Genomic DNA, 24,666 nt, shown 5'->3' with positions numbered 1-24,666 from the left:
AGTGCCAGAGTCCTCTTGCCTCATCACATTTTGACTGTGCATTTGATTGAGCATTGTGTTTGTTGAACTTATTGATGTGCCATCCCCACTATTGTTAGTCCAAATCAATCCTTTGTCTTCTTGACATCTTTAGCAGATGCATGTAGGCTAATCTTTTAGGATTTGTGCTAGGGTATTTTTTGTCTGTACAGTATATTCCTTTGGACTAGCTTTGTTTTTCTGCATTAGGGATTTAAAGTTAAGCATTTGCTGCAAAAGCTTTTTCCATAATTAGGAAAATAAAGTAATTTTAATTTGATGTGTTTTAATATTGCATCATAGGCTAAAAAAGTATTGGCACTGAGGCCTAATCCATGGGCCTAACTCCATGAGGAACAGGAAGGCAAGGAGAGAAAAAAGGCATTTAACAGGTTAAACCATATAGAGATAAGATCGTGTAAATCTCATATCAAGTACAAATGTAGGTCCTATTCACTTCGAAGATGATAAATCACAAGACACAATAAATTTATCTTACTGTAAAATGGCCTACATGCATGCAGAAGACCACAAAGAAGCAATTCAGGAATGAACACACTGGTTAGAAATCAACTTCTTTTTGCAGAACATCTGTAATATGATATTTTACCAACTCTTTTCAATCTGGGTGGTGGGGGCAATGAAGATGTACAAGTAAGCTATGGATCGCACCACAAAGGCTCTGAAATAATTATGTTTAACAACCTGTCAATTCCATAAATTGACATGTTTTAGTCCTTTTAGCATAGAATCGCCTTGAGTGAAATATCTGTGGTGACCAGAGGAACTCGCTTGATAAGTTTTGACCACATTATCTGCATCATTGTACCACAAAACACATGCTGATATGAATACAGTGTGGTCTCTGTTTCCATCGGTGGGGATGTTTGGGGTCAATTTTTTTTATTTTGGACAAGATACAAAGTTCACACAAACTCGGGCGTGATGGATATCACACCCCTCGTTTCGCTCTGGTATCCAATCATATTACTGGACCTGGCGCACGCCCGTGCCACATCATTCCTTGTTGTCGCCATCCGGTGGGATGCATATAAATACGTCGCACTATCACTCGCTCAGTCCCAGTCGGTTAATTGTGGCATAAGTAGGGGAAGACACCTACCTGTTCAGTAACTTTGGTCAAAGGTACCCATTTTCCACCGAAACTCAAGTAAGGGCTTCTTCCTATCATGTGTTGTCTTGTTGAAAGAAAGTTGTTTTTGTGCGTTGATGTTTGCTCTTGATCTATCAATCTAATGTGAAATTCGATGTATGGATGTATGCAGCAAGATTCATAACTGGAAAGCCCGTGGCTAACTTGGCTAACTCGTGCTTAGAATTCCCACGTTAACTGATATGCGAGAGGTATATTGGATTTTAAGAAATTTGTGAAAACAGTCGTGCATCTAATACTTTTATAATGCTTAATTGGAATATAAACTTATTTAGCTGACTGAATGGCTCCAGGTTTTTATATGAATTTCGTTTTCCTTGTGAGCTTGTTCTTTGAGTAGCATATAACCTGAAGCCAGATAGGGAAGTTTTTTTCGAGTATTGAATTGCATCTCCGTGTGCGTACGTGGGCGTAGGCCTCTCGTGCAACAACTACCTGCCATATTGCATTCTCAGGATTCTCGACGCGTACACTTATCAGTCTTTGTTAGGCTTGGATATATATTCTGCCTCTTGCATGGACGATAAGGCGCTGTGCAATTGGCCTTCAGTCTTGAGCGCCCTCTCTGAACTGTGGTGTCATTTACTGAGAGGGTAGCGAAAAATTATCAACCAATGGATTGAAGTTCAACTGAAGAGACAAGCCAAATATTTACAAACTGCAGAGAAGAGGGGTGCGGGGCGTGTAGGGCAGAGGTCACCGTGAATGAGTACTAGACACAATGCAGATCTATAGGCGTTTGGGCGTGCATGCAGGTGAGATTGGATTTCCAGTGTTGATCACTGACCGCTCCATGTCTTCCACAGGATGACTCATCAGTACCCATCCCTCTCTCCGGAGCAAAAGAAGGAGCTGGCTTCCATTGCTCAGCGGATTGTAGCTCCTGGAAAGGGCATCCTTGCTGCTGATGAGTCCACAGGTAAGGGCATCGACCAGCTATTGGGCCTCTTGGGTGTTTGCCATTACCTAATTTACATTTTAGTGGTCCTTGCTTATTTCTGTCGGGGAATTGTATTTGTGTTATCGCAGTTGTGCTAATGCTGTAATCTCTTGGTCCACTCACTTTTTTTAAAATTTGTATTGTCCTAGGTACCATGGGCAAGCGTCTTCAGAAGATCAACGTGGAGAACACAGAGGAGAACCGACGCTACTTCCGTGACCTCCTCTTCTCCGTTGACCCATCTATCTCTCAGTGTGTGGGTGGGGTCATCTTCTTCCATGAAACGTTGTACCAGAAGTCTGACAAGGGTGTCCTCTTTCCTCAGGTCATCAAAGATAAAGGCATCGTTGTTGGCATCAAGGTAGACACCCCTACTGCTACACACTATTTGACTTTCATATTCTTTTTAAAATGTTTTTTTCTTTAATTAGTTTGACATTAGTTAGACATCACAACTTCATTCATAACTACAGGTAGACAAAGGCACAGCAGGTTTGAATGGAACAGACGGAGAGACAACCACACAAGGTGAGCCTTTTCGGTCATGTCTTGCAATCTTTGCAGTACACAGAATCATGATTTCTAGACCCAACATGTCGTGATGCAAATGGGTTTTTTACCCCGTCAGGACTTGACGGTCTGGGTGAACGTTGCGCTCAGTACAAGAAAGATGGCGCAGACTTCGCCAAGTGGCGCTGCGTACTCAAGATCTCAAACGGCTGCCCATCTGCTCTCAGCATCGCTGAGAATGCCAATGTCCTCGCCAGATACGCCAGCATCTGCCAACAGGTCTGTCTCTAGGTTTTTTTTGTTTGTTCCTTTTGCCAACATGAATTCTTTGACCTCATAACTTGTCATTCATATTTAAAGTACTGAGTGAGGTGTTTTTAATGAAATGCTTATCAATTCAAGTATTATTATTTAGCGTGACTAGGTCTTGGGTCACTGTTACTCAGTTACTCAATAGATTTATGTGATGCATAGTGCATGTTGGTGACTTTTTTTTTTTTGCTCCTTTTAGAACGGTCTTGTGCCCATTGTGGAGCCAGAGATCCTGCCTGACGGTGACCACGATCTGCAGAGGTGCCAGTATGTCACAGAGAAGGTAAGCTTGCCCTTGCAGGAGATGATTACTGATTAACCACTGATAAAATTGTAATGAAGAGCCAGTAAATGGGATGGGAAGATACGATCAACTTAGTACTGATTACATTATCAATTGTTTGCATGGATGGTAAGGATAAAAATTGTACTGTTGAGGAAATGTTAGAGGCCAAAAAATTGGTTAAGATGGGATCAGCTAAGTGCTGATTCTTGTTAATTGTTAGCCTGGATTGTATTTTGACTTTATTCACTATGTGTTCCTCAGGTTCTGGCTGCTGTGTACAAGGCCCTGTCAGACCACCATGTGTACCTGGAGGGCACCCTGCTCAAGCCCAACATGGTCATGCCCGGACACTCCTGCCCCAAGAAGTTCACGCCACAGGAAGTTGCCATGGCAACAGTCACTGCCCTCAGACGCACTGTTCCTGCTGCTGTGCCTGGTGGGTAGCATGGCGATGGCCGTCCTCAAACTGCACTTTAACCTGCTGGGGCGAGTTTTATGGCAGTGGAGATAAAGGGGTTTGCTGATTTTTGTAACGACCTGCCTTGCAATATAATGAGGTGATTCTCCTGGACGGCAAAGCCAATCAGAACCCTAAACGTCAAGTTATATGACTACGATCAGAGGATGGAAAACCAGACATCATTGTCAGGCAAGGTTTAAGCTTTAGAATGGGTGTAATTAATCACCCCCGTCACTGGTCGGCCTTGATTACCTGCAGCATAAAGATGGCTTTGTCAGTTTGATAAGTAGTACGACTCCACATTTATTTATCTGGTGATCTGAGGATTCACTCAACATTTGGTTGGAGTCTAGTTGTGATCACCCCCCCCCCCATCCTGTCCACAATTTGTCCAAGGCCAGCCATTGGATTCCAAAGCCAGACATTGGATGTTTGTTTATTTAGTTCAGTCCTCATTTGTGCCCTCTTTGTGTCTTCTGCAGGCATCTGCTTCCTGTCAGGAGGCCAGAGCGAGGAGGAGGCCTCCGTCCACCTGAGCGCCATCAACCAGGTGCCCCTGGACCGGCCCTGGAAGCTGACCTTCTCCTACGGCCGCGCCCTCCAGGCCTCCGCCCTCGCAGCCTGGAAGGGCCAGGCTGCAAACAAGCAGGCCGCACAGGATGCCTTCACCTCCCGCGCCAAGGTGAGCTCGCAGGAACAGCAAAGAAATGACCAGAGGCTTGAATGGAAACAAGTCATTTAATGAACACTGTCTTGTGTGTGTGTGTGTGTGTATAAGCTATTACGTGTGGGAGCACTGAGCGAACCCACCAATGTTTGTGCTTAAGATCTTGCTCATGGTGCTAAAATGACATAGTTTTTTGTCTCATTATTTATTAGATTTTAGAGTTTGTACTTTATCCACCATTTAAAAGATGGACTTGAGCAGGTTATGACCCCTTAAGTCTAATTTTCACTGGAGATGGTCTTTAAATTGGGAGGCCAATGAATGTATAATCTCCTGTAGTACAGCCATTTTAGTTTAATTTGCAGCATCCTTGTAGGCTCACAATTTGGTAGAATAGACACTGCTTTTGCCGTTCCTAAATATCTGCCTTTCAAAAGTTCTATGCATGAGAAATGATGGGTTTTAAATCCTTCAAAATGCTTTTGTTTCTGAATAAAAGGCTTTGTGTCCCTTTCAGATTAACGGACTAGCCTCAAAGGGCGAGTACAAGCCCTCGGGCCAGGCTGACCAGTCTTCCACGCAGTCCCTCTACACAGCCAGCTACGTCTACTAAACTATTGCACCATACTTGATTCACTGGATTGCAGCTAGGTTTACAAGCCTGGTGAACAGCGAAATGTGAACCAACCTCTGCCCACATACCCCCCCATCCCTAAACAAAAAGAGAAACGAATAATAAAAAATAAAAAAAACTTTTCTATCCCATCTTTGTCTCATTACATGCACTATCAAAAAAATACTTTTAAACACCCATTTGTATTAATGTATTTATTCTGCTGTTCTTTCCACATTGATATGGCGGTGAAAACAACATGTTTCTGAGATCTTTGAAGAAAAAAAATAAAATTATCAAATATTTTTGACTGCCATATTTACTAAATAGCCAAATGTGTCCGTCTCCTTTGGGGAAAACCGGAACCAAGCAGTGTTAATCATCAGTTATAAATTCCTGAAGATGAGTAAGATTTATTCCAGCCCAGCTTCCAGGCTTTCCTTGTAGAGCTGATATAAGTGGCTGTTGGTAAACTTTTCAGTGAAGAGCGGGTGGAACAGCATCAGGATGTCTGTTAGATGGTGTTTCTTTGCCTCATCAACTGCGGTCCAACCCCACACATCAAGCTCCTATGAAGGAAAAAGGTAGCTGTGTGGGGGTATATATTTTAGGCCAATGTTAATATCTTCCTCTGCTCTCTCTGTGATCTACATTTTACATTTGTTTTTTTTAAATATTACATTTTATAATCTTTACCTCAACAAAACAATCCCATGCTCCGTTTGCTTTACTGTCTGCGTCTTCATTTCCTCCGTCCATTATGAGTGCATTTCAACTAATGGCCACCTTACATCAAACAACTTTGACAAGATTTGGGAAAGATTCTTGAAAGATTGTAGTCTTTACTAATGCCTCCCATTCAAGCTTTACTCAAAAGAATCTTTCCCAAATCTTGGCAAATTTGTTTGGTGTAAGGTGGCCATTAGTTTACTGCTCTCCACTGCTGCCTGATTGCTAGCCCAAACAGAACAAACTCCTAATTTTGTCATTCAACTGGACAACCATACACTAGTTTGGTCAAGCGAATTCTGCCTAATACACAATTTCCAGCTTAACAAGCATAATAAATAGATGCATTTTTCCTAAACTTTATTTAAAATACTTTTCACAGTCCACAACAGCAACACCTCCCAGGTAACGTCCCTAAACATGAAGCATTTATTGATGCCAATATTTGGGGCAGCCGTGGCCTACTGGTTAGCGCTTCGGACTTGTAACCGGAGGGTTGCCGGTTCGACCAGTAGGCCACGGCTGAAGTGCCCTTGAGCAAGGCACTTAACCCCTCACTGCTCCCCGAGCGCCGCTGTTGTTGCAGGCAGCTCACTGCGCCGGGATTAGTGTGTGCTTCACCTCACTGTGTGTTCACTGTGTGCTGAGTGTGTTTCACTAATTCACGGATTGGGATAAATGCAGAGACCAAATTTCCCTCACAGGATCAAAAGAGTATATATACTATACTTATATACTATATGTGTTGTTCCCCCAAAAAGCAAATGCAGGAGGAGAGCAAATTTATGAGTGTGTTGAGACTAAGCTCCAATTCAATCTTCAGGTTCTTTTAGGCAAGTTCCTCCTCTCAGTGGCAACGCTTTTTGGGCACTCATCGGGCATCCTATTCAGCAGAAATGCGCGTGCGCAAGGCTTCATGACACCAATTTTGCTCCAGCGGTGAGTTCGCAACACATGATTGGCACGATGTCTTCACAACACACCATATGATTGGCTCAATGTATTCACATCACACCACATGATTGGCTCAATGTATTCACATGTCGACGTTTTGCCGAGGAAGGGGTAGGATATGTGTAGACAACGGCCATATTGGCATTACAAACTAACCCCATGCATTTCTATGGAGGATTTTTTGAGTGCTGTGTCTCCTCATTAGAAAGTCTCTGCTTCAGGTGTGTATCTATCACATGACATACCAGAGGGGTAGCTCCATACTCCAGCAGTTTGGACACCATGCCTGGGTCCCTGTTCCGGACTGCTGTGTGCATGGCCGTCCTCCCGTTATAATCAGCCTGGTCCATATCCACGCCGGCATGGTGCCAGGCCTTCAGCATCAAATAGTCCCTGTCGAGAACAGCCCTGTGGGAACAGCATTGAGTTGAAATTAAGATGATTTATATTGCACATTATCATACTCAGTGATGATCATTCAATGGCCTATGCATTTCATGCACCAGACACCATAACAAATTGTAACACAAGTGATCAATTACACCGTAACACAAGGACAATAGAACAAACAGTATACAGACTTTAGACCCCTCTTAAACGACCCAAAACTACCACAGGAACGGAGAACACTGGGCAACTCATTCCACCAACATAGAACCACTGTGGAAAAGAGACTTGAATTAGACCTAGTGTTTATGACTGGTCGACACAACAGACGCTCATCAGAACCACAGTGGGCAGTTGGGGATGCACGTCTTGATTATTGAATTAAAATAACTAGGAGCAGATCCAGTCAGTGTCCTATAGGCCAAAGTGAAAGATTTAAATTTAATTCTGGCTACTATAGGGAGCCAATGGAGAGTAACTAGGAGAGGAGTTAGATGTGTCCTCATTGGCTGATTGAAGACTAGGCGTGCTCCAGCATTCTGAATCAGCTGTAGTGATCTTATTACACAAGCGGGTAAGCCAGCTAATAGTGAATTACAATAGTCCAGCTTGGAGATGACTATGGTCTGAACAAGAAGTTGTGTGGAATCTTGTGTCAGATAAGGTCTGATCTTCCTAATGTTGTAAAGCATAAACCGACATGATTTACAATCCTATAATTAGACTGGGGAATAAAATGGCCCATTTTAGCAGATATCTAGCACTCCTCATGCTTCTCTGGCACTCACATGAATAATTAAGTGTGCTTTGCACTGATTGGCTGCCTTGCAGTCAAAGACCACTCACAACAGGCTCCAGCAACTTCTACCTGCATCTCCAACCCGAAGTGGTAAGGTAACGTGGAGGGGGGCTGTGCTCAGAGAGATGGTGTGGAGGGGAGCTGTGTTCAGAGAGATGGTGTGGTAATGTAACGTGGAGGGGAACGGTGATCAGAGGGATGGTTTGCGTCGCAGGCTGTATTTCTTCAGATTCGTTTTTTTAAGAGGTAGGTGCCCTCTGATTGTTGTTTTCCTCAGCTACAGCACAGATTATGTAGGATGGACACCATGGATATATCTTATCAAAGTCCAAGATTGCCTATTAAGGAGGGAAAAAGTGGGTTTCTGGTTCATGGTAACTTTGTGGTCATGCACTGAACTCTCCTTATTCAACATGGTCAACAGCTTTACATTCTAAATCTCATTTTCATTCTAAATCTCATTTCCATTCTAAACCTCATTTTCAAAAAAGTTTGGATGCTGTGTGCAATGTAAATAAAAACAGAATATGATAATCTGCAATTCTTGTAAACCTACCGTATATTTAATAGCAAAAAGGACATAGATTACATAGCAAATGTTGAAACTAAGTAATTATACTATTTAAAAAAAAAAATAGACTCGTTTTGAATTTGATGCCAACTAAACATCACAAAACAGTTGGGATGGGACCAACAAAAGGCTGCAAAAGTTCTATAAAGCTAAAGAAATCACAAGGAGGGACATTTGACAACTAATAAGGTTAAAGTGTAATTCCAGCGAAAATTGACCCAAGGGTGTTTTTCTGCATTAAAACACAATCAAATCAGCCGTGGAGACAGTATTTTTTGTTGATCAACCACTACAGAGCTTGCTCCGGTATACGCTATAGCCCCAAATTGCAAACAGTGGATTAGCTAAGGGCCATGAGCGAAACGCTTCCCAAATAGCATTTTTTTTAACCAGTAATATTGTTCAAAACAGCATCAAACCTCGTCAGTAGCTTGCTCAAGGTCCCTACACATAAAACGAAGCACCAACAACATAGTTAACAAACCCGGAGTTTATTACAGATAACATAATGTCCCAATTTTTTGGAAATGGGGTTGTTTGTCCAACGTAAGCCAATGGAAAATCATGGCGTGTTTCTTTTAAATTGGGTAAAAGTTGGGGCAGATCTGATCAACCATAGCATGTGTGTGAAAACACTCTCAGACAATTGTGTCTAATTTTTTAACAGATATTTCCAGAACAATACCCTTGAAATTAAAGTGAGTCTCTGGTGCATACGACATGTTAGCATAATGACTTGTTAAGCTCAAGGAGTACTGACTTGTTAAGCTCCATGCCGATCCTTACAGAGTCCAAGTATATAGATCCCCCAAACTTCTGCAACTGCATCACAGTATCAAGGTGCCTGAGACAAAAAAAAGACATTTATCATCAATTTAGCAGACACTGTTGTCCAAAGTAACTTGCGTCAACTGTATTACAAGGGATTACATTGTTCCCAGAGAAACTTGGTGTTAAATTACTTGCTCAAGGGCACAATGGATGCCAGGAATTGTACCCACAACTTTCAGGCTACTGCACGGTAGCCCAGCCCCTTAACCACTACACCATCACCACCACCTTTACAGGAAAGGGTTTCTGGCTATGTCAACAACGTGCTGATACTCCTTGTTTCAATAATTATAGTACTGTTATCAAAATTCTCAGACTGAGGAAGGCAGTCACCCATCCATGTAACTTTTTTTTTGTTGAAAACCATGTATCATCATGTCTGTTCCATCTATCTATTACATCAATATTAATACACAGCTGCACACCCTGATTAACCTTTTTTTGATGGCGAGGGTCATCGGGGTATTTCCATTGCGGTCACTGAGATTACAGGACGCTCCTTTGGAAAGGAGGTACTTTAACATCCCGACGTTTCCCTTTTCACAGGCCCTGTGAATAGGTGAGGAGCCATCATAGCCTGCAGTGTCAATGTCCACCTGGGAGCATTAAATTTATGCACTGTAATGACTATCAACAATAGATGACAGAGGGTGAAATGTACCCATGCACAAATACAAAAACATTCTTACCCTCTCTAGAAGTTCCTGCAAGCTTACGAAGTCATTGATTTCTACACATTCGCAAGCAAAGGCTATTATCAGTTTAGGAATAATGTCACCCTTGACCTGAAAGACAATTAAAACAGTCACTAGGCTATTATTAGCATTTCTATGTACATGATGCAGTGGGAAGTAAAATATACTTATAGTATTTTTCATGACAATCACCTCAGGATTATTTTTCTTCAGCCAGTTCAATTTAAGTAATTCACCCAGCCAGAACAGAAAATCCCTGTTTCTGGTCTTTGCACCCAAGACCTGTATATTTGTGACGAACACCAGTGGGTCGTTTTCCATGGCTAAAAGAATATCCAAAGACAAAGTGATCTCATTTTGGTAGACACCTTTTGGTATATCAGGTGCTATGAATTTCAATGAATTCATTAGGTTATGCAATGCACCAGACAGGTATTTATGGGTTAACACGTTTTTGATACAAGTTTACATGTTATCAACTATTGTGTGTTCTGTTATTATATGTCTCAAATGTGTTGTGTGTTTTTACATTTGCAGGGACATAATAATACAATTGAACTTGAACCTGAGAAGGTTTCTATGACACTAGCAACTTTAGATTGTAGCTTCTAGCTAAGCAACGTTAGTTGCTAACATTAGAACACATTTATAGCTAACGTTACATTAGTAGTTTAATGCAAAGATATTAGAGCAGAGCACTCTATAATCTTTGGTTTAACGTTAGCATGATCAATATAAGTAATAGTCTAAAGTAATTTAACAATGATTGTGTATGTTTAACCCAGCCACTAACGAGTAATATCTAAAGTGTGGACTATCTAGCCATGAAATAAATATTGTCACCAGAAAGTTTAGCCTGTTAGTTAGCACTAACTAACAGTTACCAGGGAGTGTCTAATAAGAGCCATTAGACCTGACCAATGTTACCTCAGATAATTAGCTGTCCTCCTGTATCCTCATTGATGTGTGAATGTTTTTAACTCACCTCCAGATGTGAATTTTGGAAGACAGTGAGATAACAAAGATCTGTTTGATGATCGCAGTCGGACTAGCCCTCTGGCCCCACCCTACTCTAGTACCGGAGATTCTAGAACGCCCATCCTTGACAGAAGATGAGATGTTGACACCGCCCTTTGCCCTCTGCTTTCCTCAGCTACAGCACAGATTAAGTAGGATGGACTGGACACCATGGATATATCTCTTATCTCTTATTATATATCTTCCAATATATTATTGGTTACACAGCAGATCATATGAGCATTTACAGATAAAACAGAATTCAGCTCTTTTTTCACCTTCTTTACATTTTATTTTTTAATTTTAATTGTTTGTCCTCTCCCAATGCTCATTTCAGGAACAGGTACCATTTTGATCTCACGAGTAGCCCAACATAAATGTCAGCGTCATGGATTTCTTCTGATGTCATATCATGTCCATCATGGCCTAGCTCCGATCGTGCACAACTACATATCCCAGAGACCCTGAAAACGGAAGTCTAAGCTTGTCCATGGAAAGAGAGAAGTTGAAAAGGCAGTATCGAAACCGTAAATGTGAGAAACGCCTGAATTTCGAGGTTGTCTGGGATTATTATAAACAGTTTCAGGTATGTGACTAAGGACTGTAGTTTTTAAGGTATTATACAAGATACATTTATGCAACCGAGGACCGCAGCTGTGATCATTATTAAGTGCTAATGTTAACATTACCCACCGTTTCACGCATAGGTTAGCTACTTAGCCAGCTAAAGTGTTAGCCTTTTAAATTGCTTGTCGATCACAAAATTTCAGTATTAACTACGACTTTGACAGATGGATAAGATTACCAAGCCGCCTTGCTTAAAACTAATTATGTTAGAGGGTAAAGTTATTGGGGGGGTTGACACCCGGCGGATGGATGGGTAACGGTAACGATGGATGACATGACTGTTTACATTCACGGTAAAACGTTTCCCATCATATGGATGTTCCTCGACGCCGTTATTAGTTAAGTCAAATATTATATATGTATATTAGTTTGTTGTTTGTATTCGTAGTGCCACCCGTCCATGCTGTTTGCTCCAGTATTTTGTCGTTGAATGACGGTCTTTGCCTACATGTAGACTGGATTCATCTTCTTGTTTTGGTCAAGCCTTGTGAACACGCACAGATTGTTCTATGAGGTCATCACTGTTTTTCAACTTTGTGGTTAAGTTTGGCGTAAGATCTTGATGAAAATCTATTTTGGCCTAAAATATTGTCAATCATTAGAAATAAAACTGAAAGCACGCGAAACACTTTTGGAGAACGCGAACACTATAGCTCGGGTGTTTATTTTCTGTTGTGTGTCTCATTCAACAGGCCAGGGTAGGATCTCCCTTCATCCATCTCTTTGATTGTTGCTATGGCAATTCTATTTGCTGTGGTAGCTCGAGGCACCACCATCCTTGCCAAGCATGCATGGTGTGGTGGAAACTTCCTTGAGGTGACTGAGCAGATCCTGGCCAAAATCCCCTCCGAAAACAACAAACTTACCTATTCACATGGCAGGTATGGAGCAGGCATTGAGCTGATATATGTCTACATTCTCCACCAGTTCATCTTGCTTTTATCCAAAGTGTGGTGTTCACAATGGACGGTCAAGAACACTAGAACTTTTAGGTAACAACCTTTTTTTTTTTTCACTTTTCAGCTATCTCTTCCATTACATCTGTCACGACAGAATCATCTACCTGTGCATCACTGATGATGTAAGTATGGATGTTTTTTAGATTTTAACATTACAGTTATTGATATAAAATGTGCCGTTACATGAAAAAAAGGAAAAGTTTATCACTAGCTTACAGATTGCAGTCTTTGAAACCCACATGCACCAGTGAATGTCTATGCTCTGTACATTGCGCTTAATGAAAGGACTGGGTATGTAAAAAAACATATGATTTCATCTCATATAGGACTTCGAACGATCACGAGCCTTTAGCTTCCTCACTGAGGTGAAGAAGCGCTTTCAGACCACCTATGGCTCTCGGGCGCAGACGGCCCTACCGTACGCCATGAACAGCGAGTTCTCCAGCACTCTGGCTGCACAGATGGTGAGCCCCTTGTCCAGACACACTCTTCATCTTTACTACAGAGCTCCTTTCTTTGTTCCGTGCCTTCCTACGTGTCTGTCTAATCAAATATAAAGAACTTATAAAAAAAAAAAAAAAGACATAAGAAATCGAAGATGTAAAACAGCCATAACTGCCTCTCCAAATGGGTAAAACGGCAGCGTGCATTGGATGAAGGACTGATTTGTTGGTGCACCGTATTATAATAATGTCTCACATGACATTGTTTAGGATAGCCTCTACTGATGTATGAAGTACTTATGGTACACACGTGCTGACCAGTTACTACTAGAGAGCATTTCTAATGGGTGTGTGTGTTAAAGGTTTCCATCCCGAGGAGGTGTTGGTATGGTGGCTGTGGTTGTGAAGGGAGGGACTGGCTGGGCTTAGGAGGCCTCACGCTGGCCTTTGAAGGAGCTAAGCGGAGTGTTGCGCTGGGTTTTGCTCCCCCTGTGCAGTCCTATGACTGGATCATGGAGGACTATAGCCTCAGGGAGGTCACTGATACAGCTGAGCTTCTTCACGGTCATAAGCCTGAGCTTGGTGTGTGTGTTTGTGTGTGTGTGTGTGTGTGTGTGCAGACACCAGGGCTGCCACAGTCATAGAATCCAGAGACGTTCAAAAATAAAATATGATTTTTACATTTGACTTGCGCTCATTGACTCATTTTCATTTTCGATAGCTGGTAGACTGTTAGATATGTTTGAATGTGTTTGGCATAGAAGTAGCTGTTAGTAGTCCAGGTTGTTTTTAGGTCAGTGCGTAAAACTGTGTTGGTGCAGTATGAGAATGGTAGTCTGAGGCGACACATATTCTTTACTGTTTTGGTCTATTGGTCAAAAGATTATACTGTGCTCTCTGGGAAATTATCACAGGACCAAATGGAATGAATATTTATATACAGAACCAACCATCCATATAGCTTGATATTAGTTAAAAGAATAGTGGTTCTGTTCCAGTGCATAGAGTCTGGGTGATTAAGTGGATGCAATGGGAGCATTCAAGTGATTATCACATTGTCTTGATGCAATAACATTGTAGATATTTGTGAATGAGATGTCAGTAGTGCAGCTTTAAAGCTAGAAAACAGGACAGTTCTAAGTGGCGCTGCACAGTGGCACTGTAATAAAAATGGCACCAGATAACACCCATAGCCTTCTACAGTACCCTAACCTGCGTTCAGATAACACCCATAGCCTTCTACAGTACCCTAACCTGTGCTCAGATAACACCCATAGCCTTCTACAGTACCCTAACCTGCGTTCAGATTTACTACCAGTGTGTGTTATTCTTTGTATTGATTTGTTTGTTTGTTTGTGTCATTGACAGAAACACCACTCAGATCCTCGGGGGTCAGACCGCCTCACAGAGACGCAGATGCAGGTTGATGACCTGAAGGGCATCATGGTCCGCAACATTGGTGAGGAAAAGGGGGGTCAACACATCAGTTATAATGGTATTATTTAGTGTGATGCCTGAAAATCACAGACATAAATAGGAAACGGACTGCTGTTGGTTCTTATTGCTTTGTAGATCTTGTGGCACAGAGAGGGGAAAAGCTTGAACTTCTCATTGACAAGGCAGAGAACCTGGTAGATTCTGTGAGTCGTAATTTCCTCCTGACCTACTTATGAGCAAATGATCTGACCATCATTTGCACCGTTTTTTACTCAAGACATTGACTTCCTCTCTCTCTCTCTCTATCTGTGTCTGTCTCTCAGTCGGTCACCTTTAAAACAACAAGCCGCAACCTAGCTCGTGCCATGTGCATGAAGAACCTGAAGCTTACACTTATCATGGCACTGGTGGTCCTGGTAAGCTTAGCCACAATGGCTTTCAGTATCAAATTCATTTGTATCTTGCGCGTGCAGTGCATTTCAGTGAGAACTACTTGGGTGCATTGACATTTTGAAGCGGATCTACTGCGTGTTTCCAGGTAGTGTGACTTTGTCTCCGCAGGTCGTGCTTTACATCATTGTGTCTGCAGCATGCGGAGGCTTGAGCTGGCCCACGTGCCTGAAGAAGTAGGATGAAAATGCAGAGTGACAAAGAGGGGAAAATAAACAACAACAACAACAACAAACGAGTTCACGTCAAACCTCCACTCTCGCTCCCTGTGGTCCGTAGGGGGAAAAAAAGTAAACGACGAAAACAACGAAACCACTATTTCTCAAGAAACATTTTATCACTTGAGCCTCCCTACTTCCTTTTGCCTGGTACTCCTCCTCTCCTTCGTCTCATCCTACCTGCTCCCAGTTGGAGGAGGAGGTTGAATTCAGTGGTGCCTGATGCACGGATAAGGATGAGGATGAGGAGCTGCTACACCACCCCCCCCCCCCTCCCACCCCACCCCACCCCCACACCAGCCAGTAGCAGAGATGCAGACTCCATTGTGGCAAAGAAAATACCTTTTCTTTTTTCTTTTCTTTTTTGTATGTATTTTTTCCCCTTTGGTATTTATGTCAATGCAGTAAGATGGAGTTGAGGATTGACTGACTCAAAAACATGACTGACTAGAGCCAAATGTGTTCCTGATAACTAGTGTGTTTAATCTTGAGGTTGAAGTCTGGTTTCCTTTCACTTTGGTTACTGAGAAGTTTCAGGAGATCCCTTGTTCGAGGTCAAGCGATCACTTGACTTGCTTACTACCGGAGAGCATGTGCACAAGAGATCGGTTTTGTCACTCGTAGTGTCAGAGATCATAGTAACATTCGGTCTCTGCTCAGGATGGTCACTGTTAATGGTTATGGGTGCCCAGAGATATAAGAAAGCACACATTTTCTGTCTGATTGTTAATGTTGCCCTTGGCCATTTTGCCAATAGGTTTTGATTTTAGTCGAGTTTAATAGACTTATTTTGGAGTCTGAGTTTGCAACTCTACCAACTAAACCTCATATGATTTTTATATCATAAAATGTAAGGAGCCTTGCTATTAGTAAGTGTAGCCATCATTTATTCCCTTTAGAAAACCAAGTAGGGCTTTTTTTTCTCACAGAGCATTTGTGCCAAGGCACAAGTCATAACTTTCGAATCTTAGCTTGTACCGAAAATAATATGTTTGAAGAACAGTTTTGTGAAATGTGCTAATCAAAGTCCCAAGAGGGCACTGTTCTGAAGTTTCCATTTTCTGCATAATGTGAATTAATGTGTTCGGTACATTATTCAAACTATGGGCCAACACAAGCTCCGAACCCCTGCCAGTCACCTATAATTCAGAATTCTTGTCTTTTAGAATTTACAAAGAAAACCTGGGTAATAAGCCAGAACTTGTATTCTGAACCTCAGCGCCAAATTTCAGTCTTTTCCAATCAATTGTAAAATTAGGATGCTTGATCAGCATGCATGATGGTAGTCCCCTCAGAGCATTAGAAATGCATTCAACACAAGCATCCTGTGAGAGACCTCCTTCCGCCCAATGCCATTTTACCTTGTTGGCCTGGACTCATATTGAGCTTGGCTGTAAGTACAGATGCAGGTTTGTCTGTGGCATTCAGAGACATGTATCAGAACACTGGTAAGCCAGATGAGTTGTTGTCACCATGGCGACAAGCTCTGTTTGGGTGTTTTGGGAGATAACAATTTTCAGTCGCCTTGTCCCTTTGTTTGTTTGTTTGTTTTTTCCAACAATGCACTTTTTACATTATACATTTTGCTTCCTGCCATGATGTCTATAATCATGTAATTATTTAAAGATTGTCTATCTAAAATTTTAAAAGAAAATAAAAAAGAATAGTAAATACAGTTTGACCTTCTGGTTTGATCAGTGAGCTTGATTAATATTAAACGTATATTGTTAAGGTAACTAGAAGAGAATGCCATTACCGATTTCAGTTCATCTTTGAGGAATTGAAACTGAAGGATGCATGAAAGAAGACACTACGAGACAAGAGATATTTTTAAACACCAGGATCACAAAAAACAGACATTTTATTGGTTCAGTCTTGCCCAGAACAGCATTCACAGTGGTCTAACCAGTCCAAACGGACAGGTTCTTCATCAGGTTGTATATCTGATTCACAAATCTCATACTCTTTCAGGTTGCACATCTGACTTCCTTTCATCACTGGCATTGGAAATCAACACAGAAACAAATGTAATATTGGCAAGACCGATGCAATAACTATTCAATTTCCCCCTTTTAGAAATCCAGATGGCTTATTGTTAGAACATTAGGAGCTGTTTGAAGATGGCAGGAAGTCACCATCACTCTGTAACCTGAAAGTAAATCAGTGACTACATAAATACACGGTTGCTATAAACAGACTTGTACCAACTGCATATTTGAGAGGTTTATTTCCTGTAAGCCGCATTTACCTTGAGCTCCAAATCTGACTTTCTCTGGCCCCTTCTGGTCTCTCTCTTTCTAGGGCCAACTCTGTTTGTCACTCCTGGAAAGAAACACACAGCCAGGCACCTTATTGTTACACAGCCACAAACATGACACTTGCGCCCCTACTTAATTCTAACCATAGTCTTGGATTTCGCTGTGCAAGTCAAACTATTTTGCCTGTCAAACAATTTTCACATGGAAATGTATTCTGTTTACAAATGTGTCCACCACTACTAGTGCATCCCACTGCACACTAACAATGTGATGCTCCAGCACTCCAGCAAGCAGAGGCCCAGAGACAAGGCAGTTGATATGATATGGCTCCAACAGCTGATTCCAAAATACTTGTGTGTGTGTGTGTGTGTGTGTGTGTGTAAAGATCCTTGGCCAAGAAAGCACAATTCTGAATGATGCTCTCACCATAGTCTTTCAGGGTAGGGGGGACCTCATGATCCTGCGGGCTGTCAGACTGAGGTTCGTCTGATTTTTTGTAGTAATAATCCTGATTGGGGGGACCAAATCGCTGCAATGACGAACAAACATTCTATAAATTGCCTGGTTTCCTTGAAACTCCGGTTCTCCAAGGGAACGGGATGAGACATAGTGATCTAAGTTGCTTAAGCAACTTTTTTTTAATTTAGATGCATGCATCTTGTTTGCTATGAGAACTGTGATGGAGAATATATAAGACTTTCATAAATAGATACAATTTCTTCTTTCTAGTCATGTGAAATATGAGTCAAGGCTACTTCCTTGAGTTTACTTAATCCTCTTATAGTCTAAGAAGGCATGCTTAGTGAGAGTCTGTGGAAATGAAACCATGAGATTCTGTTTCCATGTTCCCACTCATGGGACCCACCTTGTCAGGCCACATGAAACTGATAAACAGGATGATGGGGAGGCCCACGGTGAAGACGTACACCCCCCAGAGCCATGGCCGCTTCACTGTGGCCACAATGAGCTGTTCAAGCAGCCCAGGCTGTTGGATGAAGAAGGCAAGGCATTAGTTCAGATAAATAAAATCGTGTTTTATATATAAAAAAAAGTGTTTCAAAAATGATTCCTAATACATGCTAACAGTGCATATATAAAGGGTTTGATGGTATGAATCCATGTACTGTATGTAAGAGTAACAAGGGGACATGATATGACTACACACAAAGGCACACACACACACAGCCATTTGAGTTTAGTGTGTCAGAACTCACACTTTCTCCACCCTTCTCCAGTGTCTGCCTCTTAGGCAATGATGGCTCCTATGTGGAATGGCAGTAAACCACAGGCCCTGGCCTAAGGCCTCCATTCAACTCATTAAACATTAACATACACTACTTTCCAAATACCTTAAGGCTTGTTTGGAATCTCAGCATTGTTCAAGTAGCCTATCAACTGAATTGATACTGTCTTTGACTGATGTAACTGATGTTCTGTTCTGAAGCTGTGAAAATACTCTCCATGACAATACTGTAATTTCACCTTTGAAAACACTTTTATGTGTTATAACTTATTCAGGCAATAACCTTAAAATTCCATTGGACCACAGTAATAATGTTGTGTCACACTGAAATTGCGCGGTAAGTTCAGTGACAGTTCAGTTACACTTTACTTGACAGTATCGACATAAGAGTGAGTCTTATGAGTTTATAAGAGTTTATGAGTTTATGACATAACGTTTCTGTCATTAAGTGTCATTCGGTTTTTGTCATAACAAGTTAGGGTTAAGATTAGGGTTAGAGTTACGGTTAGGGTTAGGATTAGGGTTAGAGGTTAGAGTTAGGGTTTATGTGTCATGACAGTGCCATGTCACTGTCATGTTGATGCTGTCAAGTAAAGTGTTACCGACAGTTCTCTACCGTCTGCCTTTGCCCCCAAGTGTCCTGAGTCCAACGGTTGGCTGTGTTGAGGTCACTACACAGCAGGAAGTTGTCGAACAGAATCCCTGCGGTCAGAGACCACAGCTCCAGGCCAACAGCTGCCACGGGGCTCATCCTGAAGGGGTGCTGGTCCTCGAAGTAGCCGGGGTTTGGGATCGAGCGAGGCTGCCAGGCCCCCTTTTAGGGATGAGAATCACAAGGTCACAAATTCACTATCCAAAATTATCAGAATATTTGCTGTGATCAAGAACCCCCACAAAGAAGGCAGAGGGTAGTGAATGATGCTCTGGAAGACCAGCACAGTTGTGTGAATAAATTGGTTTTGAACTTTGCTGTGTTTGAAAATATGCATCAATATTTGGCCTCTGTGTATTGATACATAATGGCCAGATATACCATAAAATATCACCAAACATGTAGTGGCAAACAATAATGAACACAAACAAAAGGAAGAAGGAAGTTTTCCTTTTTAGGACAAATGTGCATTGCATGAATGAATGCAACCACTGTTTTGTGTTCTGCTTGCATTCCTTTCCTGTAGGAGTCTGACAAAGCCTTAAAGCAGAGCCAGACATGGTTATTTACATTTAATAATGTTGCAGACACTTTCATGTACAGCTGCTTACAGTACAAAGAAGGCATTTACATTTCTGCCCTGTTTGCACTCACCCAGTGGGAACAGGGAAAGCTACAACCTCAGCGATATATGTAACTGAGTACCAGGAAATACAGGCAAAATGGTGTGGAGAGCAGACAGAAATGAGTGCAAAAGTCACACAAATAAATGCACTGCCCCCACTCCAACCAAAATACTGACAACCAATTTATGTTGTCCATGTTGCAAAAGCACTGGGCTTGAAATTCACCATAAATTTAGCTACCCACATGACTGATTCCAAAAGGCCATGGATTTTGCAACACTTCATTGTGACATCTTGTTTCCAGTGCATTCTGTGACTGTAGCTTGTACCTGATAATTTGGGTTGTCAATCTTAGGAGGCTTCCACTTCCCTCTGTAGGCAGGGTTGTGGACCCTCGGTGGGGTCCAGGGACCGCAGCCAACAGCATGAGCACATGAAGGGTTAGGAACCAGAGGAGCCTCCCACTGCCCATCCATTTCCTCTGCCCTGTGGAGAGAGAGCGCTTAGCATGTGCTTTAGTTTCTTTACATGTAATATGCAAACACATAAGCTAGTGTTGCCAAATTTCCATTTAGGGACCATCACATAGAAGAGGCAAAAAAAATAATACTAAGTTTATGTCAGGAATGACAAAAACACAACGTTAGATAAACATTCTGATACTCTGAAACTGCTTTTACATAAGTGTAGTACTTCATAGCTCCATACAATGCACCACCATTTTAGGTCTATGGGTACTAAAAAAAGTCATACAACCCAGATCACATGCTCAGTCCATGCTCGCACTGTTATTCTGCAATGTACACAACCCTGACAGGAAGTGCTCAGAGGCGTATGACTAGTCGGCAGTGATGTGATCTCATGAGGGGATGTGTGGCTGGCACTGGCCCTGGCAGGCTTTCTGTCTGGCTGGCTGACTCACCAGTCATCTGGGGGCTGCGCCTCGGGGTCAGGGACAAAGGGCGGCTCCCCCTCCAGCCAGCCGTCCGGTCTCTGGACCGCAGGGTCAGGGATGAACTCTGGGGCTTCCTCGTCCCTGCAGCAGACAGAGAGAATGTCACTCTCGGTCAGAAGGCTCCAGGCCAACAGGAGACTAAAAGCTGTGTAGCTGTGTTGTGCATGTTCACTTCTTCCACGTGACAATTCTTCTCTAAACAATTGTGTCATGTCATTACAGGTTTATAACAGAAATTAGTTGCATTTGGGTGGCTGAAGTGTTTAAATGAAAATTTGATTTGGCTTTGCTAAAGATTTGTTTTGACAAACGTTTTCAAAAGTTTTGACAAAAGAGGCTACATATCCCTAACCTGACCCTAGCCAGATGAATGTCGTTCCGCTTAGCTCCGCCTAGCTTCACTCACATCCATCTGGGACCTCTTCCATTGAGAGTGATTTCTCCAACCAACTTTATGGTTTAGCCAATCAGGACGCAGGGCGGGAGTTTCATAGATGTGACATAGCGTAGAAGCGACTGTGAGTCTGTTATTAGCGTCACGGGTTGGCTTCGATGTGAGTGGTTGAAGTAGCATGTCAATAGATGACGGACAAGTGGCTTATTCAATCATATGCAAGCATTTTTTGATTAGGCCCAGCCTTCTGAAGCAACACTTCAATGGATCGGTTCCAGATGGATGAGTGGAGCTAGGCGGAGCGAAATTCATCTGGCTATTGCCAGGTTAACATATCCCTAGAACCTACTGCCTCTCCTGATATAAACATTACTGCCAGCTATCTTATTTTGTTGGAATAGGGATGTATGAGACTATGAGTAGACACACCAGTCCTGGGGTTTGATGGCTGTGGGGTCTGGGATGTAAGGTCTGTCATCCCAGCTCTCTGGGGCAGTATCCTCAGGGTCCAACACTTCCTTGGGAGGATTCACCGGAGGGTCCATGTCCTCCAGCAAACTGCCTTTACTGATGACCGTGAGGTCGATGAGAATTTCATAGGTGTTATCTGGATACAAGCCTGGGAAGCATGAAAGAACACTGTTAGATTAGAACATTTACTGCTCAAGGGATCATGCCAAGCTAAGCAGATAACAAAGACCAGGAAGTACTCACTATGATTGGCACTATTAGTGATGCACAACAGGCCTTTATTGCGTAATCACAGAGGTCTTTGATCCACTCACTTTAATGATTCAAATCCCAAGAACTGTGTGAATCAGAAAGACAATGCATGCAGAATCAGGTGTGTGTCATGGATCAGTAAACCTGCTGCATCGAGCCACTTTAAACATCAATTTCCTGACTGAGGTTTCAGGTTTATGAACAAGATCCTCTCTCTCTCTCTCTCTGCAGACTCACGCAGTGTGTACAGATGAGGGTTGCGGTCGTTGAAATAATCGCTCAGATCTACGTCAGGCTGCCGTGCATGCTTCTCCTCATACTCCCCCGTTACTGGGTTACGATGACGGAAGATGAAGTGGACCTTATAGCTTTTACCGCATTTATCTGGTCCAAACATGATGGTATACGGGGTGGCATCATTAAACTGGGTCTGGGATGTCGTAAAAGAAAGGGATAGGTCAGAACCCATCCAAGTGCTGTAAAAGAACTGGATGATGTTATAAAAGGAAGAAATACATTTAAATCAGAATGATAGTGTATGCAATAGTCATTGTTTGGCTGGAATTAAGTCGAATAATTCACAAGTAACTACACAAGCTTCATAAGAAGTTATAAAAGTCATAACATTTTACACTTACTAAACGGAGGCCATCATAATCAGAGAGCAGTTTGATGTAAGCTCCTCCGCAGTCTATACCCTTCTGGAAGTGCACCTCATACCTGTAGGTTGATGCATCAGTCACATAATTGAAAGTATAAAGGTGCATACATCAGGTGGTGAGCCGTGGCCCACTGGTTAGCACTCTGGACTTGTAACCGGAGGGTTGCCGGTTCGAGCCCCGACCAGTGGGCCGCGGCTGAAGTGCCCTTGAGCAAGGCACCTAACCCCTCACTGCTCCCCGAGCGCCGCCGTTGATGCAGGCAGCTCACTGCGCCGGGATTAGTGTGTGCTTCACCTCACTGTGTGTTCACTGTGTGCTGTTTGTGTTTCACTAATTCACCGATTGGGTTAAATGCAGAGACCAAATTCCCGTCACGGGATCAAAAAAGTATATATACTATATACTTATACATCTGTCATTCACAACTAACTAAAGTAGTAATACAACAATACACAGTGATCAAGGGATCATGGAGGCAGCAGAGCTAATATGTCATACATAACACAACAATGCTCTGCTAAAATTATTAAAATAAGTTCTGGCCTACTGACACTCATGTTTTAAGTAGGTTGCATGGTTGGTATTAGGCTCCTACCCACATCACCCCCAGACCAAAACCTTTATGAAGGGAGCCCCCTGGCAGATGCATGTGCCTGCATGTTTACAGCCACTAAAAAAACAAAACAGCAGGCCAGATGCTGGAGCCCAGTTCCCTCCTATTGTCATATAACAATGTTGCAAAGCTACTAGTGACTCCAAAACAATCATTGTGAATGACCAGCACGTGGTGGCTAGTTTGTGTCAGGTGTGTGTGTGTGTGTGTGTGTGTGTGTGTGTGTGTGTGTGTGTGTGTGTGTGTGACTCACTGCAAACAGAGGGGTTTGTCCCTGAACTGGTACACGGAGCGCAGGTACGCAGCGATGGCATGATGACGACCTGGACTCTTCAACACCAGTCCTCTGTTTCCTGGCAACACCTGATGATCAGGCTCCTCCAGAGCCCAGTTCCCTGAGACGAAAACAGCCATGAGTCATGTCACATTATATCTCTCTCCAATGTGTGGAATTCAATTAATTTAAGCTATAATAAGTATCTTATGTAGCCTACCATCATACTTCAGTTCCATGTTCACTTTGCCTGCCTTGGACAGTACCCAGTTTCTTCAGAATGGCAGAGGGACATATAGTGAAGTCGTTTATTAATGAAGAATTGGGTTATAAATGTGGATTATAATTAATATAAAGTAAATTATTCAGAAAAATGGGATATGCGATATGCACCTGTCCAGTGGAGCAGAGTCAAAAGTTTCAGCAAAATGGGCCTTTTCTGGTATGGGCACATTTCTGTAAACTTTCTGAAAGGCATTAGAAGCAGTAAGGTGTAGTTGGTCCACTTTAGAAAAACAAAACTAAAGTAATTGTATTAATTCACAAATACATTAGGGCTACCTAACCATAAACACTCAAACGCCAAAGTAGCCTAGGGATATCTGGGACAAATTAATAATTTCATTCTCTACATCAACTAACCTGACCCTCGCTCATAGGTGAGGTAAGGCAAACGCAGGTGCAGGCAAGAATCAAATGGAGGCTACTTGCCATACCTGCGGACAACAAAGTGATGCTTACATGTACAGGCCAAGTGCAAATGATGGCAAAAAAGTTATCGTAGTTAGAGAAACCAGCGATCATGATGCAGAGGTAAGGCTACCTGTAAAACGAGACGGTCTTTGGAAGAAAATAATATGTTCATAGTTTAGGCTACAGCCTGCTTTTCGACATGCCCACGGCTATTTTAATCCAGTCAGAATTTTAAAAATAAATAAATAAATAGTCCCATAACATTTCAGCAATTGCCTACCTCGTCCTCGTGTGGCATTGTATGCAGATCTCTGGTGTGCGGAAGTTTCTGGTTATTAAAGGTGGACTTTGATCAGGGAACTTTTTTCATTTCATTGGGAAACTCAGCGCTTTAAGAAAGTCAGCGCATTAATAAGCTCATTATAAAACCATGCTGTATCTGTGATGAATGGGAACTGTAGTAATAGCCTGCCACT

At 42.3% G+C, this 24,666-nt stretch overlaps 4 protein-coding genes across 15 annotated transcripts; 2 read left to right on the top strand and 2 right to left on the bottom strand.

The window, feature by feature from the left end:
- The first annotated feature begins 1,035 nt into the window (after positions 1 to 1,035).
- aldob (aldolase b, fructose-bisphosphate) lies at positions 1,036 to 5,132 on the top strand. Its single transcript, XM_042075549.1, has 9 exons — positions 1,036 to 1,189; positions 1,999 to 2,111; positions 2,282 to 2,493; positions 2,606 to 2,660; positions 2,761 to 2,921; positions 3,154 to 3,237; positions 3,502 to 3,676; positions 4,183 to 4,382; positions 4,885 to 5,132. Exons 2-9 carry the CDS (start codon positions 2,000 to 2,002, stop codon positions 4,978 to 4,980), a joined length of 1,095 nt encoding a protein of 364 aa, XP_041931483.1. The 5' UTR covers positions 1,036 to 1,189; position 1,999; the 3' UTR covers positions 4,981 to 5,132.
- A 48-nt stretch (positions 5,133 to 5,180) lies between these two features.
- LOC121695042 (L-asparaginase-like) lies at positions 5,181 to 11,060 on the bottom strand. 9 transcript variants are annotated; one of them, XM_042075552.1, is made up of 8 exons: positions 10,940 to 11,031; positions 10,874 to 10,893; positions 10,139 to 10,269; positions 9,941 to 10,036; positions 9,687 to 9,847; positions 9,181 to 9,264; positions 6,909 to 7,071; positions 5,181 to 5,549 (listed from the first exon to the last, which is right to left on the bottom strand). In XM_042075552.1, the coding sequence occupies exons 3-8, from the start codon at positions 10,265 to 10,267 to the stop codon at positions 5,394 to 5,396; spliced, it is 789 nt and encodes a 262-aa protein (XP_041931486.1). In that variant the 5' UTR covers positions 10,268 to 10,269; positions 10,874 to 10,893; positions 10,940 to 11,031; the 3' UTR covers positions 5,181 to 5,393. The 9 variants fall into 9 exon arrangements, with proteins under 9 accessions (XP_041931486.1, XP_041931487.1, XP_041931484.1 ...); XM_042075553.1 differs by lacking the exon at positions 10,874 to 10,893 and having other exon boundaries at positions 5,181 to 5,568; positions 10,932 to 11,060; XM_042075550.1 differs by lacking the exon at positions 10,874 to 10,893 and having other exon boundaries at positions 10,932 to 11,060.
- Positions 11,061 to 11,327: 267 nt separating this feature from the next.
- On the top strand, positions 11,328 to 16,772 carry sybl1 (synaptobrevin-like 1). Its single transcript, XM_042075547.1, has 8 exons — positions 11,328 to 11,549; positions 12,283 to 12,471; positions 12,614 to 12,671; positions 12,876 to 13,013; positions 14,361 to 14,451; positions 14,565 to 14,632; positions 14,753 to 14,845; positions 14,991 to 16,772. Exons 2-8 carry the CDS (start codon positions 12,326 to 12,328, stop codon positions 15,057 to 15,059), a joined length of 663 nt encoding a protein of 220 aa, XP_041931481.1. The 5' UTR covers positions 11,328 to 11,549; positions 12,283 to 12,325; the 3' UTR covers positions 15,060 to 16,772.
- A 150-nt stretch (positions 16,773 to 16,922) lies between these two features.
- LOC121695037 (calnexin-like) lies at positions 16,923 to 24,638 on the bottom strand. Of its 4 annotated transcripts, none has more exons than XM_042075542.1 (15): positions 24,471 to 24,638; positions 24,140 to 24,213; positions 23,891 to 23,964; positions 23,718 to 23,770; positions 23,477 to 23,618; positions 22,587 to 22,668; positions 22,186 to 22,378; positions 21,655 to 21,844; positions 20,799 to 20,912; positions 20,206 to 20,362; positions 19,215 to 19,412; positions 18,221 to 18,340; positions 17,782 to 17,884; positions 17,346 to 17,419; positions 16,923 to 17,264 (listed from the first exon to the last, which is right to left on the bottom strand). In XM_042075542.1, exons 2-15 carry the CDS (start codon positions 24,209 to 24,211, stop codon positions 17,235 to 17,237), a joined length of 1,602 nt encoding a protein of 533 aa, XP_041931476.1. In that variant the 5' UTR covers positions 24,212 to 24,213; positions 24,471 to 24,638; the 3' UTR covers positions 16,923 to 17,234. The 4 variants fall into 4 exon arrangements, with proteins under 4 accessions (XP_041931476.1, XP_041931479.1, XP_041931478.1 ...); XM_042075545.1 differs by having other exon boundaries at positions 16,923 to 17,094; XM_042075544.1 differs by having other exon boundaries at positions 16,923 to 17,246; positions 24,471 to 24,637.
- Positions 24,639 to 24,666: the final 28 nt, after the last annotated feature.

The sequence above is a fragment of the Alosa sapidissima genome, chromosome 20, assembly GCF_018492685.1.
Source record: "Alosa sapidissima isolate fAloSap1 chromosome 20, fAloSap1.pri, whole genome shotgun sequence".
Classification (NCBI taxonomy): Eukaryota; Metazoa; Chordata; class Actinopteri; order Clupeiformes; family Clupeidae; genus Alosa; species Alosa sapidissima.
This window is presented reverse-complemented; position numbering and strand designations above follow the sequence as displayed.